The sequence below is a fragment of the Miscanthus floridulus genome, chromosome 14 (assembly GCF_019320115.1).
Source record: "Miscanthus floridulus cultivar M001 chromosome 14, ASM1932011v1, whole genome shotgun sequence".
NCBI lineage: Eukaryota > Viridiplantae > Streptophyta > Magnoliopsida > Poales > Poaceae > Miscanthus > Miscanthus floridulus.
The window spans coordinates 3,641,059-3,659,311 of NC_089593.1; the positions used below are offsets into that span (position 1 = coordinate 3,641,059).

Here is an 18,253-nt window from a genome sequence, read left to right on the forward strand (position 1 = left end):
ATTGATGATTAAATAAATTGACTATTTGACAACAGAGATCATACAACAACTTGGAATCAGAGGGAGCAAAGATCAAGGTTCGATATCCAGATCGTTTTTGGCAGCCAGACGAGAACTTCAAACATATTCACATGGATGCAGATGGCAAAACATTGGTCCTTTATACATGTGCAATTGAAAGTGCCATTGATCGTTGTTAAATGCAGGACAAGGTAGATGCTTTTAAAGAATTGAAAATCTTGCGAGCTTTCATAACAAGATGAATAGTGGTAATTGACAAAATGACAAGTCAAAGTGCAATGAAAGAATATTGGTGATTTGTGATAGCAAAATTGAAATCCATGTATATTAAATTGTTCTCTAATTATGTGTCCATGCATCAGATCATTTACATATAAATTTAAAAAGAAAAGAATCATAAACAAGATTAGATAAGATGTAAATGAATGTACCTAGTTTTGTCTATTCATTTAGAAAAAAAACTAATTCCATATTGCAACATATTAACCTTTTCTTGTCGCAGAGGGACCTCATATCTAAATGGGGAATAAGCACATTAACATCATCCTAGAGAGAAAAGCAGCTCCAACACATGAAAAAGGCCACTAAAAAAACATGTACTTACCATTGTTGTGTGCTCTCAAAAACAATCCTTTTTGGGATGTCAAGCATCTTATCAACGAGCACCAACCGGAATCTGAAGACATTGAATCAGAATCTATTTAGAATACCGCATTCCTATACTATACAGCTTAAATTTACAAATATTCATTTGAGGAACTGCGAGCTGCTGCAAATAGAGGTGGATGCTTGGTGGCCATCATTCCAGGAGAAGAACCTCTCACATGTGGAAGAAGAAAAATAAGAAATTAATGTGGAAAAATAATACCCAACAGGTGGAAGAAAAATGAGAAATTAAAATGCAAGAATTATAAATGTGAACCACAACGACAAGGTGAAGTCCCGGTACTTGGAGGGGACGCGGCAGCTTTGCTCGGCGTTGAATGTCTGCTGGCCAAGACGTGGTATTCCCGCGCGCTGTGGCTGCCGGACACTACCGTGGCCGTGCAAGTCTGCTGCTTCAACACCCTCAAGCAGCTGCAGTAGGCCGCGGCCAACAGCGGCAAGGCGCGATTGGCGGCGTCCCGTCTCCGTCCCCTCAAGGCCTCAAGGATGCGAAGCAGGGCAGCGACGGTGGGTTGTGGGGCGACACTGGCGGGGGCGGCACCGGCGGCGAGCGGACGGGGGTCCGGCGGAGGTGGGTTGAGGAGGAGCGTCGGTGGGGGTTGGTCCGGAGCAGGCGAGCGGAGAGGGGGCGGATGGGCGGTGTCGGCGTAGGAAGGGAAGAGACCGAGCGGATGGGGGCGAGGAAATTGAAACCGCATCTGGGTTGGGGAGCTCCCGAGCTGCTAAACCAATCGAGCTCGTCCGTTGGTGGGCCGGGCCTGTGAGCCTAAACGGCGGGGTGCAGGCGCGGTGGGCCTATTTGTCTGCCAACAGGACGCTGGGTACTGAATAATTATTTAGTACCCAGGTACTATATAGTAATACTATATATATATATATATATATATATATATATATATATATATATATATAATTTAAGTAGTAGTCTAGTCTACCTTTTATCTTTGGTGTATATATATTTTTGTGTGCTTAGTATCATTAAATAAATAATATTTATCTGTATTTTTGGTCTTGATCAACATGGGCAGCAAAACTAAACGAAGATGAGATGGATCCGTCCGAGGAGCACGTGAAACGGGCAGGGGATGAAGGAGAAAGGGCTCCTGCAGAAGATCAGGTACTAACAGGAGACCTATTGCGGAACCCAAACTTAAAATGAGTCTCTAACATAATATATATAGTTTCCAACAGAGTACCTATATGTAAGATCCATTTTAGGTGTCAGGAGAGGCATAATCCAAATCTGAGTATCCTCTCTCCTGGGGATCCATTTGCAGAAAATATTGTCCTTTGAGTCTTGTCGTTGAAGAAAACCGCAGGCACTCATACGGATGGCTGCAAGGATAGTCGTGCAGCTGCAATTGGATTTATTTGCCGCCGATGGATACAGGTGTCACGTATGGTGCTACCATCGGTCTGTTCCACCACAGCCACAGAGAAGCTTATAATCATACTGATGTCAACATTACACATGCCTTACTTTGTTGTACTGCTGCAATAGGACTTTTTCTCTGCTACACCTATTTTGTCTATGGAGAGGGATAGATCTACTGCCCATGATCCATCATTGGAACAGTGGTCAGAGATGGTCGCTGAATATAGCCTCAGAGTACTTCGCCCGCAACAAAAAAACACAGCAAGAAAATGAGGATTTTAAGTATGTTTGGATGCAAGGACCTGGTGGACCAACACTGGTGCATGAAGCCGGGCCGCTCGTCCGACAACATCACGGGGTCGGTTCTTCGGTATCTCAGAGCTGGATGGGAGAAGAAAATACAACACCCTGTTAGCTACCGCAGGTTCAACGACAACAGGGGCCAGCAGGCACTTGAGGGCTATGAAGTTGAAGACAAGCTGGGCTGGAGCATCAAGAGGCCATTCGATGCGATGAGAGTGTCCTCCTCTGGCACATCGCCACGGATTTCTGCTTCTTCTTGAGCAACTTTTCAGAGAATGATAGGGTCGAAATACCAATAAACAAGAACATATTTCGGCAGCTATGGGTAACTGCAGTGCCTCCCAAGGCATTATTACCTTTCCAATGCAGGGAGATGTCAAACTACATGGTGTACCTACTATTTGTTAATCCTGAGATGCTATTGCCTGGGACTAGGCGGAATCTCTCCACTACAGCCTACGATGAGCTCAGTGATATCCTCAGGGCACCGGAGATCACGTGGCGTCAAGTGTGGTCGAATGTGTCTTTTAGAGTCCTTTATCATATCATGTTTTCTATCAGGTACCCCTTCACACCGTGCGATCATTGGCCGAAGAAGTCAGAGAAAGAAGTGGAGTCAGAAGAAGCAGGTTCTAAAGAGGAGACAAATGAGAAACTCATCAATAATGCCTGGGCTCTTGCCCAAGGGTTGATGAGAAGACATGGGAAGTGATCCAGGGCGTCTGGGTGGAGATGCTCTGCTTCTCCGCCGGCAGATGCAGAGGATATCTGCACGCCAAGGCTCTGGGCTCAGGCCCGGAGTTCCTCTCCTTCCTACGTCTGGCTCCTGATGTTCTACATGGGGATGGAGACCTTCTCGGAGAGGCTGCAGAGGGAAAGGGAGGAGCTCCCGAGCCGGGAAGCAAACAACAACGCCCGCCTTCCGACGCTCCCAATGGCAACGCTACAGCTTCCTGGATCCCCAGTCCCGGCGCTTCATCACCTTCCCATCTCCACATCGGCGCGACTGCATCCAATTCCGAGATTCACATCGCCGACATGGTTCGACAAGCTGTTCGACGCGTGTTTGTGTCACTTTTTCTTATTTCCATTTGCTTTCTCATTGGAGATTGTTTATTGATCGTTGTGGACGCCTGTGGCCATGATATTTCTCTTCTCCTGATTGTTCCTCGTATCAATAAAAGCTACTATATGCAATTGTGTTCATTTCTTGTTACCATGTATTCCACCTGTATAATATTAACTGTTACTTTTTTTTACCTCTTTTTCCCCGGCTCAGTGTAATGCTGACATTTTAATGCATGGTTCATCGCCTACGGGCTAATTTCAGTACTGTGTATTTTGTTTCCATCCATCCTACAGAATGTGTACGCAATCATTGGCGGATCCCGGGGGGGGGGGGGGGGGGGGGGGGGGGGGGGGGGGGGGGGGGGGGCTAGGGGAGCTGCAGCCTCTCATGAGAGTGATTTTGTTTTGTATTTACTGTAGAAAAACATGATTTCACCATTAATCTTCGACATTTGTTCTAAATCTCTATTGATTAGCGCCCCCCCCCCCCCGAGGTGCTCATCTTGGCTCCGCCCCTGTACGCAATCATATTGTTGCCGCTGCATCTCAACTTCGTTCTCAACATAGAGTGTTCTACGGTGCGAAGGTCGGCGATCCTCGATCTGGCTGTATGGTTTACCGGTGAGGGCCACACTGATGCGCCGCTATATTTTTCTCATTACATTTGTTATGAAAATTATAGAAAAAATACTCTACATGTGATGAATGAAGAAAATAGCATATAGTTGTGCCGCGGTGATGGCCGACTCTACAAAGTCGTTTTAAACAGGTGTTGTATCGATTATGTTAGCACTAGTTCATCAATCCGTGCAACACTAACTAATAAAAAATTACTTAATATTAAATACTTTTTCTCTTTGCTGATGTTCTAAAATAATAGCTATTAATAGGTACTCTATAGATTCGGTTTTGATAATCTATCAATTATTGATTTTTAGGTATTTTTCATCCATATCTATCGCTACCGTCCATCATAAAAACACAACTGTTTTCTTTGTCTTAGGCTCCGAGTCGAAATGTCAACGGAGAATTCCCCGTCGGGGGTTACTGCCCATCCCCGTCCCCGCGGGGGCAAATTTTCTCCATCTCCGTCCCCGTGAAGGCTCATGGGGAGCACTTCTTCCCCATCCCCGTCCCCGCTCGGGGATTTAATCTCAGCGGGGATCCCCATCCCGTGAAGCACGCTCGCCGCCGCCGTCGTGGACGCCATCAACGAGCACCTCACCAAGCACGCCATAGTTCCGCATCGGCTGCCGCGCTCGCCTCTGCTGCCGAAGCCGCCCTCGCCGTCGAGCTCGCCTCTGCTCGCCGGATTGAGGAAGAGGGAGAGCAAGACGGCAGAGGCGAGCTTGGCAGCCGAGGCTCGCCGGATTTGGAATAGGAAGAGGGAGAGCAAGACGGAAGAGGTCGCGCTCGCCGAAGCTGCCGACGGCATAGGCGAGCTCGAGGCAGAGGGAGAGCAAGACGCGGGGCGCCCTCGCCGTCACCGCCACCCACCGCTCTGCTCCCCCGTTCGCCCTCAGATCTGCTCCTCCCCGTGGACGCAGGTCGCTGCCGACGGCGCCCCGCGTCTTGCTCTCCACCTCGCCCCGCGCACCTGCTCTGCCCTCTTCCCCTCCTCCGCTCTCTCTCTCCTCCGCCCTCTTCTTCCTCGCCTGGGTCGCCGCGGAAGCCGGCGCCCTGCGCCCTCCACTCCCTCCGTCTCTCATCTACGGGTTTAGAACGATGCGTGCAGGATTGAGGACGGGAGCCGGGAGCGTGCGAGAGCGAGAGCGAGAGAGCAGCGGCGGCTGCGGCTGCGGCTGTGGCTGGAGGACGGGAGTGCCGGATGGGGAATTGAGGAATTAGGGTTGGATGGCGCGTTATATACCTCATTACAAAAGAGTGAACTTCATTACATGTCCCCGAAGTTAGTCGGTAGGTGTCGTATAGATCCCTAAAATCCCAAACTGTATATTTAGCTAGGTCCCTAAAGTTAGATCGGATCTCATTCAGGTCCAAACGGGTATTTACTTACCCGATAGCTGACGTGGCACGCTGACTCAGCTCTTACATATATCTAACAGATGGTCCACGTGTCAGCGGCTAGGCTTAATCTTAGAAAAATCGTATTTTTTTCCTATGACCTCGGATGAAGATAATTCTCATATGAAAATTATAGCCCTCGATGAGATCTACAACTTTCTAGTTTTTTATTTTGTCATTTGAGTTCATTAAGATGATTAGAAAATAATATAAAGTTTCAGCAGCATATTAATCGCGTATCAAGCTTGCCACCTTAGAAAAATTATATCTTTTTTATATGATATCGAATAAGGATATTTTGTACACAAAACTTGTAGCGCTAGATGAGATCTACAATTTTGTGGTTTTGCATTTTTTTTTATTTGAGATCATTAAAATGATGAAAAAATATTATAAAATTGCAGCAGTAAATTAATCAATTTTTTATTTGAGATCATTAAAATGCTTAAAAAATATTATAAAATTGCAACAGTAAATTAATCGCGTGCAAAACCTGTCGCTTTAGAAAAATCATATCTTTCTAGTATGGTTTTGGAATAAAGATACTTTATTTACGAAAAATAGTAGCACCGGAGGAGATCTACAACTTGCTAGTTTTAAGTCTTTTCATTTGAGGTCATTAAAATGCTCAAAATATTATTATAAATATTGCTGCTGAAACTTTATAATATTTTTAGAGTATCTTAATGATCTCAAATAAAAATTCTCACATCCAGAAAGTCGTAGATCTCATTAGCGCTATAATTTTTATACACAAAGTACCTTTATCCGATATCATACAAGAAAAATATTCGATGTTCCATTTGTGAAAAGAAAAGGTAGCTTTTTGTTGTGGATGATGGGTCCCTGAGTACGACTGAATCTTGCTACCAGAGAACAATTTTAAATTAAGTGGACCATCACACAGAAGTGACATATGAATGGATGCCATGATTGTGGGTGCTCCAAGGGCATGTACAATCTAGCGGCGAGACACTAAAATTTTCTCTTGCCAGTTGCCACCATGTTAGAGAACTTTTTAGCACAAATCCATGCAATGGATAGGATCTAGATATAAAAAAAATGCATACATGTGAGACCCATAAATAAACAAACAAAGCAAAACACACGAATTTTCATGTTGTGTTCCCATATCCTCAAACTGAAACAAATGAAGTGATTTCTTTATTCTCTTAACAGTTCCTCTCTTCGCCGGTCTCTCAACCTGCCTCTCCTCCTGATTCCTTTTCTTAGGTATCTATCTACATGTACAATGGCTTAGAGCATCTCCAAGAGTTCTACTGAAACTCACTCTAAATCGTCATTTAGAGAGTCATTTGTATAAATCTCGCTTTCACTCTCTAACAATTTTTGTATATCTTGTGTTCACTCTATAGAGTCATTATCGTTTTCTTTCTTTGGCTAGCGACAAATCCGTAATACAAGATTAATACAAGATTAAGAAGAAGTTAGAAGGTTTACACGTCCAACATCATATCACGGCGAGGTGCCATGAGCGATGGGATTGAACATGAACACAAGGCACCGCAAGGCGGTGGAACGCTCGCTATCGTACCTAACTAAGAAACTAAATGTGCGCCCGACGGGCTTGCGATGTTGAACGAATCCGTGCTCAAGGCGCCTGCGCCGCCGCCCGCCTTCCGCGAGCACCAACCATGGGGAAGAGCTCCCGCATTGCCTCGCGCTTGAACGACGATAACAGCTCTTGGAACGTCTCGTGGAACCGAGTTGTGATGGTCACGTCAGGTAATACAAGATTAATATATTTGGATAACTAATTAAAGAAGCTGTTGGATAATATTTTTTCACTAATTAAAATGTCTATTCAAGGAAATAGAGTCTCTTGTAGTTAGTCTTAAAACCGGAAAGAATCTAGAAAAATAGATTCTTAGTTCTCCTAGCATGGTTGCACATGCCCTAACTAGAAATGGCATCATTCCCGAGAGGGAGAGGTGAGCGCATAACACCAAACGTCATTCCGGAGAGGGAGAGGTGAAAATCCAGCTGATCCATCCACTACTAAACCCAATCATTAACCTTAGCGAACACATTATATTGTCCACGTACTCCATACAATTGTAGTATAATAATATAATAACTAATGCGTCAACGGACCATCCTCAAAAAAATATATAATAGCTAATATGAATGACGATGCAACGAAAATAAATAAACCAGCTAGACCTAGCATTGCTTGGGTATATATAATAATATATTATCTAATATACATGAGGCCATGCACGCATACGTACTCCATCAAGTCAACTGCTTGACGAGAAGCTCGACGAGAAGAGGGAGGCAGGTGGCTTTCATCTCCTGGAATCCACGGGTCTCCATGACCGCCTTCATACACCCAGGGCGAGCCATGAATTCCAAGCACGCTGCCTTGAGAGCCTGGCACCGGTGCTCCTCCGCGGCCACCAACGTGGCCGCCACCGTGCCGACGTCGATGCGCCTGCACAGCGCCTCGTCGCACATCAGCTTCAGCCTCTCCAGCTTGTACCTGTGCGCCGCCGCGAGCAGTCCCCGCGCCATCTCCACGCCGTCGCCGTCGTCGCCGTCCTGCTCCAGCTCCTGGGGAAGCGCGTCGGTGTACACGAAGTGGAGCATCGCCTGTTGGCGTTAAGCCTGACAAGAATGTTCACTGAAGGTTCATTCAGAAAGATTCAGAGCAAGGGAGTGGAGCTGAGGCGGGAAAGTTCAGTTTGAAACTTGACGTCGGAGCGGGAGTGGTGACCGCGCCCACGACTTCGACAGTTTCTGAAGAATGTGTGTTCCAGTGAATTGTATCCACGTTTAAGGGTTGTTTTGTAAAAGTGTGGTGTCATTAGCTCCATGTATTAGGAGTGGATGTGTCAAGGTGTGGGGTTATCACTCTGTAAGCCGGTTAGGCATCCTGTATCGTGAACTCTCGAAAGCGAAAAGGGGCGCTGTCACCCTATCGTCATCGTGACGGTTGTCCGAGCTCTCTTGCGTTCTTGTTCTTGTTCTTGTGATCCAGCCACATACAGCGGTTGATTGTGATCTGGGACTAACATCTGGTATCGGAGCCCCAATCGATTGCAGAGCCACTCTAGATCTTAGCCATGTCGATTGTTGCCAGCGGCAGCGGGAGCGGGGAAGCGCGTCAAGTGTATCCATCTCTGACAAGCTCGAACTACACCAGTTGGTGTATTCGCGTTTAGGCGATTATGGAGGATCGGGAGGAGTGGGAGGTTATGGAGCCGGATCCGGAGGCGGCGGCGCCAACCGCGGCGGAGGCAACGAAGCTGACCGCGAAGGACAAGAAGATCAAGGCGTACCTTCTTCAGTGTATACCCGACGACATTCTAATGCAAGTTGCGAAGAAGAAGATGGGGAAGGAGGTGTGGGACTCCCTGAAGGGCCGTTTGTCGGCGCAGATCGTGTCAGAGACGCACGACTGCAGACGCTGAAAAGCGAATTCGACGCGCTCCGGATGAAGGAGAATGATCCGCTCGACCAAGTTGTGGGAAAACTGACATCACTGTCAGTCAGATGCAGCAGCTTGGGGGGGACCATCGATGACGCAGACCTGGTCAAGAAGCTGTTCGACATCGTCCCGAAACGGTACCTCACCATGGTGGCCGGGATCGAGCAGTTTTACGACCTGAAGACCTTGGCGTTCGACGAGGCGGTTGGACGGTTGAAAGCGTTTGAAGAGCGCACGCGTCGTGGCAGTGGGAGTGCACGATCAGAGAGTGGGCAAGTATTGCTCACACAGGCCGAGTGGGAAGCCAGGCAAAGGAACGCGGGAGGCGATTCCTCAAGCAAAGGGAGGAAGAGTGATGGTGGAGGGCGTGGCTGAGGTCGAGGTCGTGGCGGTGGAAGCAGCAGCCGTGGCAGCAGTGGTGACGCCGGGAAGGATGGCACTGCAAAACGTGACAAGAGTCATGTCAAATGCTTTAAGTGTCATGACTATGGGCACTATGCAAATAGGTGTCCAGGGGAGAAGAAGAAGGAGGAAGCACATTTGGTGAAGGCTGCAGAGAAGGAGCCAACTGTTCTACTAGCTGAGACTATTTTGTCAAACCAGCAACAGTACTCTTCAGAGAGGCAGATTCAGACGGTGCTTCTGAATGAGGTGAAGATAGTACCTGAGCTACATTTGACTGATGGGGGTGTACCTTCAGGCAATGTATGGATTCTTGACAATGGAGCTAGCAACCACATGACTGGTGATGTGCAGAAATTCAAGGAGTTAGATCATGCTGTTCTTGGCAAGGTGAGGTTTGGTGATGATTCTACAGTAGAAATTAAGGGTAGGGGTACAGTTGTTTTCCAAGGGAAACATGGGGATCATTGGGTGCTTTCTGATGTTTACTATATACCCAAGCTTAGAAGTAATCTTGTTAGCCTTGGACAATTGACTGAAACTGGCCATAGAATTACTCTTGATGATGATGAGCTAGAAGTGTGTGATAAACAGTCAGATAGAATGATCATGAGGGTTTCTAGAACACAAAACAGACTGTACAAGATTGATCTGAAAACTATAGAAACTAGTTGTCTGATTGCAGACATTGGGAACCAGGCCTGGCTTTGGCATGGAAGATTGGGGCATGTGAACTTTAGAGCAATGAAACAATTGGTGAACAGGGAAATGGCTATTGGTGTACCTGTGATAGAACATCCTGAACAGGTCTGTAGTGATTGTCTTACAGCTAAGCAAACAAGACAACCATTTCCAAAGTCAGCACAATGGCATGCAACAGAGAAGCTGTCTTTGGTGTATGTGGATTTGTGTGGACCAATTGTACCAGCAACTGCAGGTGGCAACAAATACTTTATGTTGTTGGTGGATGACTACTCTAGGTGGATGCATGTCTTTCTGCTCAAGAGCAAAGATCAAGCTGTGGAAGTTTTTGTCAAGTACAAAGCAGAAGTGGAAAACTTCAGTAATTGCAAGATCAAGACCCTCAGGTCTGACAGAGGAGGGGAATTCCTTGCTGGAATGTTTGCAGGTGTATGTGAACAGGCAGGGATCAAAAGGCAGCTCACAGCCCCATACACACCACAACAGAATGGAGTGGTGGAGAGGAGGAACAGGACTGTGATGGAAATGACCAGAGCATTGCTGAAAAGCATGAGTGTACCAGGAAAGTTTTGGGGTGAGGCAGTGAGGCATGCAGTGTATTTGTTGAACAGATTGCCAACAAAAGTGCTAGGTGATGTCACTCCTTATGAATCCTAGACAGGAAGAAAACCATCTCTTGGGCATCTGAAGGTGTTTGGTTGCACAAGTCATGCAAGATTTAGTGCACCACATCTGAAAAAACTAGATGATAGAAGCAAGGCACTTGTATACTTTGGAGTTGAGGAAGGCTCCAAAGCACATAGGCTATATGATCCTGACACTAACAAGATTATTGTCAGTAGGGATGTAGTCTTTGAGCAGGGAGCAGTGTGGAAATGGGACTCAGCTGATAGATCAATTAGTTCACCTGAGTTTGTTGTTGAGATTGACACTGAATTTGGGAGTTTTCCTGTTGGTGGAAATGGCTGGGTTGATGATGCTGTTTCAGTTGAGACAGAGATAGAAAATGCAGGTGAAAGTTTAGTTCCAGAACCAAACCTACCACAGTCTCTTGTTTCAGGTCTAAGACAAATGAATGCAGCAGGTTCAGAACCAGTTACACCACAGAATGACATCTCTGATGGAGAAGCCCTCTCACCCAACTCTGGGAGCAGCAGTGAGCCTCTGAGATTCAGAAGTCTGAATGAAGTCTATGAGGATACTGTTGAAATTGAATTAGCAGATTCAAAAGAGGAGTTGGAGGATGCAGAAGTGCAAGCTTTGCTGGTTGAGACAGGTAAGCCCACTTGTTACAGAGAGGTAGCAGATCATCAAGAATGGCAAGATGCTATGAATAAAGAGATGGAATCTATAGAGAAAAATAACACATGGGAGCTGGTTAAGCTACCTGTTGGGAAGAAGCCCATTGGCTTGAAATGGGTTTACAAATAAAAAAGAAACTCTGATGGTGAGGTGGTGAAACACAAGGCCAGACTAGTTGCCAAAGGGTATGTGCAAAAGCATGGGGTGGACTATGAAGAAGTGTTTGCACCTGTGGCCAGGTTAGACACAGTGAGGTTCATGCTAGCATTGGCAGCTAATCTTGGGTGGAAAGTTCATCATCTGGATGTAAAATCTGCCTTCTTACATGGAGAGTTAGAGGAAGAAGTCTATGTTTCACAACCTGAGGGCTATGTTGTGAAAGGAAAAGTGCAGTCTGTGTTCAGATTGAGCAAGGCTCTTTATGGACTCAAGCAAGCACCTAGGGCTTGGAATGTCAAGTTGGACAAGAGCCTGAAAAAGCTGGGTTTCAGCAGGTGTCTTAGTGAGCAGGCAGTTTACACCAGAGGAGAAGGAGCAAATGCAGTCATCCTAGGAGTCTATGTAGATGACTTAATAGTGATAGGAGGAAATCCAAACAATGTCAAAACATTCAAGAATGAAATGATGACTGAATTTGAGATGATAGATTTGGGTCTGCTGTCTTACTACTTGGGAATAGAAGTTGATCAGAGAAGTGAATACATCACTGTCAGGCAGTCAGGTTATGCTAGGAAGGTCCTTGGACAATTTGGTATGCAAGAATGCAACTCTACTAGAGTTCCTATGGATCCTGGATGCAAACTTGATGCTGATAAACAAGGTGTACCAGTGGATTCAACTAAGTACAGTAAAATGATTGGGTGTCTCAGATACCTACTACACACTAGACCAGACCTCTCCTACTCTGTTGGTGTTGCTAGTAGATTCATGGAGAAGCCTACAATGATGCATGTGAAAGCTGTAAAACAGATCCTGAGATATTTGCATGGGACCTTGAACCTTGGACTTGTGTATGTGCAAGGAGGGAGTGCAGGTCAGTTGGTGGGCTACACTGACAGTGACCATGGATCTAATGTGATGTAGAGGAGAAGTACAGGTGGAATGGCATTCTACTTGGGAGAAAATCTGATCACATGGAATTCCTACAAGCAAAAGACAGTGTCTTTGTCATCATGTGAATCTGAATTCAAAGCAGCCACAGCAGCAGCTCAGCAAGCATTGTGGTTGAGGAATTTGTTCAGTGAGGTGATGAAGCAAAAGCCAGTAGTTGTAACTCTCTTTGTTGATAACAACTCAGCTATTGCCCTTATGAAGAATGCAGTGTTTTATGGGAGAAGCAAGCACATAGATATCAAGTATCACTTCATAAGAGAGTGCATAGAGGGAGGACAAATCATGGTGAAGAGAGTGGGAACAAATGAGCAGAAGGCTAATGCATTAACCAAGCCACTACCAATGGCAAAGTTGACAGTGATGATCCATTTGTTTGGTGTGGGAGACCTTGGACTTTGTCAGGCTTAGGGGGGAGCATGTTGGCATTAAGCCTGACAAGAATGTTCACTGAAGGTTCATTCAGAAAGATTCAGAGCAAGGGGGTGGAGCTGAGGTGGGAAAGTTCAGTTTGAAACTTGGACGCCGGAGCGGGAGTGGTGACTGCGCCCACGACTTCGACAGTTTCTGAAGAATGTGTGTTCCGGTGAATTGTATCCACATTTAAGGGTTGTTTTGTAAAAGTGTGGTGTCATTAGCTCCATGTATTAGGAGTGGATGTGTCAAGGTGTGGGGTTATCACTCTGTAAGCCGGTTAGGCATCCTGTATCGTGAACTCTCAAAAGCAAAAAGGGGCGCTGTCACCCTGTCGTCATCGTGATGGTTGTCTGAGCTCTCTTGCGTTCTTGTTCTTGTTCTTGTGATCCAGCCACATACAGCGGTTGATTGTGATCTGGGACTAACATCGCCTTGAAAACCTTTGGCTCCATGCCTTTGATCTTCATCACGCAGCGGGCGGCACCCTCCTTCTCCTTCTCCTTCTTGCTGCTGCTGGTTAGCGCGAGGAGCTCCACTTCCAGCACCGGCGACCACGCCGCCAGCAGCCAGCCGTGCGCGTCGAACGTCTCCCCGACGACATCGATGACCATGTCTGCTCTGTGCTTCTGCTTCCACAGGAGGTCGCTGAGTTGCTGGTGCAGGTCGGATGGCGGCACCACGACGGTACTCACCAGAGCGCCGTCGTCGTTGTCGTCGGGCTTGGGCCAGTCTTTGATAGCGGTGATGTCGCACTTGATAGCGAAGCGGTCGTCCTTGAGGGCACCGAACTCGTGCAGGTCCTTCCACTTGATGAAGCCATCAAATCCGATTGGAGCAGTCGTTGATCTGATCGGGATCGGACCACTCGGTGGGTGTAGCCAGAAGGCGCATAGTTCTTTCGAGCGGCTGTACACAAGCAGCGGGTCCCCAGCCTGATCGAGCAAGCTGAACTTGAACTGGACAGGATCGGTGTGCGGGGGGTGGTGGTGCTGGCCGCCATGGACGAGCTCGAGGTACAAGGAGATGCAATCATCGTCTCCTTCTTCCTGACGGCGGCCATTGGGGAAGTACAAGATCTGCCAGCTGTAGCCTTCCACCTCGAAAGCCTGGGATGGTGCCCACCACGCTTGGGGGAGCTTCCTTGACGCCGAGTACACTACTACAGAAGTTAACTATAGGGGCGGCTCTAGAGCCTCTGTAGGGGCGGCTGCGCCAGCCACCCTTCCTAGGGTGTTCCTACAGAGGGTGCCTCTATAGGGGCGGTTTCCTGACCGCCCCTGCAGTGCCCTCTGTAGGGACGGCTGGTGTTTTTAGCCGCTTCTACAGTTCCCTCTGTAAGGGCGGCTGGTAATATCAGCCGCCCCTATAGTGGACTTCTGTAAGGGCGGCTGTATCACCAGCCGCCCCTGCTGTGTGTATTTGTAAGGGCGGTTCAATTAAAAACCGCCCCTACAGTGGATTTTCCAGCAAAAAAATAAATAATTCAAATTCAAATCTGACCACATATATATATATAATTCAAATTCGAATCTGACCGCCACAAATATACATATATACATCCACAAACACAAGACCATTATTTAGAACATCATCACAAATCATAATTCACAAAAGTCCATCATTACAACATAGTCCATTATGAAGTCCATCATTATAACATAGTCCATTAAGATATCCACAAGTCCACATGCAAAACAAAGTCCAAACCATTCCAAAGTCTGATCCAAATCATACCACAAGTCCATATTGTCATCAACGGCCTAGGGCTAACCTATCAGTCTCCCAAAGGTGTTGGTACAGAGGATTACTACCTAAGTCAGAAAGAAGATGATGGTAAGTGCCTTTATGATACACAATCTGGTCCATTATGAAGTTCCAAAGGTCGCCGACCATCTCTAAGAGCTCGTCATCCTTGTATGGGTTCCTTCTCATGTCTTTATCTTTCTCCAACTACAAGAGAACAAGTTTAGGTTTACTATATCACAACATATGCAAACTTTTCATACTACGAGCGAAGAGGTTCAAACTTACCAGATTGGGGTTTCTATTGTAGCCACCGATGGTACTCATCATAATACATGTGTAGTATCCACAATGTAGACTCCCAGGCTTCTGCTTGGGGCACTGTGTGTTTTGCATATGGAGATGTTAAGTAATGCTATTGACAGACACGTAATATATGGAGTACCAAAGTAAATGACACTTACCGCACATAGAGTTTTGACATACAACTTTTCCTTCCTATTTGGATGATGCCTCCCCTTATGTTCCTAGACATCGTGCCTGAATGCCATGTTCTAATGGTTTTAGCAAATGCAACTTGTTAGTATCCCACATTGAACCTTACAAGTATGTATACAAACATAGTAGCTAAAATGAGGATTGTCAATATGTATACGTCTTGACAATCGTTATGAAGTCTTTGTATGTCTCGACTGGGAAATCCGCTCAATCAAAGACCCATGCCATGCTATGTGAGAGCCAGACGCCTATGCAAATCCAGTGATCACTGCATGAATTTAGTCATAGAAGGAACACATAAGCTCTTTTGCATCGAACAAAGTATATTGAACAAAGCTAAGTATACAGTCGAACTTACTTGAAGTGGTATGGTATCCATATATTATCGTGTTGTTGGAGATTTTTAAAACATAGGGCAATGTATTCCGCAACCTTGAGGGACTCTTCCAATATTTTCTTGTTCATGATGTCCTCTTTCTTCTTAAGTGTCTTTCCAGCTCCTAGTTCTTTGCAATCTAGTTTCCACTCTTTAGGGTAATTAAAATTTGTTGATGCTATAGGTGAAGGGTCTATATACCCGTGTTTCAGAGCTGGCCTCTTTTTCACAAAGTCTGCTTGCATTCTACAAATCACGGCGCGGGTTAGTTACAACAAAATTAAAAGATTACATTCATATCATATCGAGAGGGCAAGGACTTACAGGCACCATATGCGAATCAGATTCATTTCCATTCGTCCGAGGTGGAAGCATGCCTGGATATCCTTAAACTCAACGACAATTTACCCACCTGGGGCTCCAAATGTGTCGGCAGGGATCCATGCTTGTAAGATTTCTAGTTCTGTTATCTGAGCACGCAAGTACCAATCGTGGAACTTTCTCATTCCACGTGGCAAGCACTGTATGACTCGGTTTGGTAGGAAGTTCTTGCCTTTTTTATATTTATCCGGGCAATCATTTGACCATTTGAGGTTATCAACAGCTGGATACTTGTTAAACCCTTTGTGCAGTTTGCTAGTGGTGCCCTCCTCAGTGGTGCCCTCCTCAGAAGCTGGTGCTCTGAATTCTTTTACTTGGTTCTTAGGCTTGAACTGGTCATGGGCCATCCACTTGTGCACCGACGAGACGTCATTAATGCCCACATACGATGGTCTTATCTTGATTGGGATTTTGTTTCGAGCTTCCCATTCGGGCACGTCCTTGTCAACTTGTGCATCACCTGCTCCAGGGGCCACTTGTTCTTCACGTATCGGCTATTCACGAGGCAATTGCTGTTCATGAGACACTTGTTGTTCATTTATCGGCTGCGCTTGTTGAGAAGGATGTTGCATGTCATCATGCCTTTGCTCGGTACGAGCTAGAGAAGGACGTGGCATGTCATCATGCCCTTGCTCGGTACGAGGTGGAGAAGTCTCTAGCATGTGGTGGTCATGGTCATAGGCCGGTGAGTATACCTCCCCGTCCTCGACGGGTCGCTCCAGAGGATGAACTTCAGTCGGAGTTGGCGAAGACTCGGTCAATACAATGTCCCGTCTGTGCCAGAGGATAAACTGGTTCATGACGTTTCCGAGTAACACGAGCCCTCAGGAGTAGGGTGTTCTATCAAGTCATGAACTCGGGCTTCACGGTATGCACCTCGACCCGAGTGTAGTCCTACGGGATGTCCCTATTGTGCCATGTGCCGCCCGGAGGATGTGCCACGCCCGTTGCCACCTCAATGATCACGTTTTGCCTGCCCATCGGAACCACCAATTTGCAACTGGTTGGCACCCGTATGCGATCGACGGGGGTTCTGGTTGCATTGGAACCTTGACTGCTGGGAACATCCGGAGGGCTGCCAACTACCGCCAGTTCTCTAGGCGGCCCCATTGGTGTCTGTGGCTCCATCGTAGACAGTCCTTTCTCTACCAACATCTTTTCAACTAGAGCCTTCACTTGGCGCTCAAGATTAGACTCTCGATCTCTGCCATGTTTCTTGTACATGTGCCTCTCCTCTATGAATTCATGCTTCTAGGACATCCTCTTCCCTAGCCCCCTGGTGCGTCCTGTATGCTCGGGGTTTCCCAAGGCAACGGTAAGCTCGTCCCTCTCTCTGGAAGGGTTGAATGCGCCCTTCTCCTTGTCTTCAGCAAGTTTTAGTATTTTTGATACTACCTCTCCGGTCTTCGGCTTAGCAAACTTGAGGCTACTACCGGATGAATCGACACTCCTCGTGTATATCCACTATTTAAGGCGTGGCTTCAACTTCGGCACTTCCGTATTCCCGGCAGCTTCGGCCTCTGCGTCCATCTTCCTAAAGACCTCTTGCTTGCCAGCGTAGCCACCGGGGCCTAGACGAGGGTAGTGTTGGTTCTTCTTCGCCTGCTCGCTGTTACGGGCACTGAGGGCCAATGATGCCTCTAAAGTCTTCTCAGCCACGAGCTCCTCCCATTGACTAGGAGTTATGTTGTCATACTCGTGGAAAGGAGTTAACTTCTGTTGGATAAAGTTCTTGTTCAGATCCGACCGCTAACGTCGGAAGCTCTGCCCCATTATCTTAAAAGCATTTTGTTGTACCAACTCGTGCGTTCCCTCCGGAAACCTGAAGTTCTGCTTCAGCTTCTCCCATAGGTCTACCTTTTGGCTCATAGGTACAAGATTCCAGCTATGGATAGCTGGGTTCAACTTATCTCTAACTACAAACCCGATGTGATTACGGAATTTCACCCTGTATGTATATGGCTCAAGGATCTGCCCGTCTGGTCCGACCTCCGTTATCACATAGCATGCCTTGTCGTGATATTGGTTTGGCTTTCTAATCCCCCCTCGTTTCCTCTTTGGCTGGGCAGTCTCAGTCGTGGTTGTGTCCTGAGGTTGTGGAGCGGAGGCCTCATTGTGAGTATTTGTGGCTCCTTCCTCTGATCTCCTTTGCCCCGCTACGTATTATCCGGCAAGACGAGCCGAAGGCCGACGTCATCTTTTCAGAGGTTGAGTAGGGACGACCTGTGTATCCGGCAGGTCAAAAGTGTTAGCAGAGGTAACATAAAGCCATAGCATTAGCCAAATTTACAAGCTACTAAGGCTTTATCTGTACCTCGTCGTTCGGATCAAAATCCTTGTCCAACTCGTCCTCCGTTGGCCTTCATCTTGGTTCTTGTGGGAAAGGATCCTCGGGACTAACATATCCCCCTGA

General features: G+C 46.8%; 1 protein-coding gene and 1 pseudogene across 1 annotated transcript; both read right to left on the bottom strand.

The window, feature by feature from the left end:
* Nucleotides 1–7,714: 7,714 nt before the first annotated feature.
* LOC136502906 (BTB/POZ and MATH domain-containing protein 1-like) lies at nt 7,715–8,068 on the bottom strand. The gene has a single exon (XM_066498157.1). It carries the CDS (start codon nt 8,066–8,068, stop codon nt 7,715–7,717), a length of 354 nt encoding a protein of 117 aa, XP_066354254.1.
* Nucleotides 8,069–13,165: 5,097 nt separating this feature from the next.
* Nucleotides 13,166–17,709, bottom strand: LOC136502907 (uncharacterized; annotated as a pseudogene).
* Nucleotides 17,710–18,253: the final 544 nt, after the last annotated feature.

Coding starts and splice junctions, on each gene's coding strand:
- LOC136502906 (XM_066498157.1), bottom strand. CDS start 8,068: ATGCTCCACTTCGTGTACACCGACGCGCTTCCCCAGGAGCTGGAGCAG.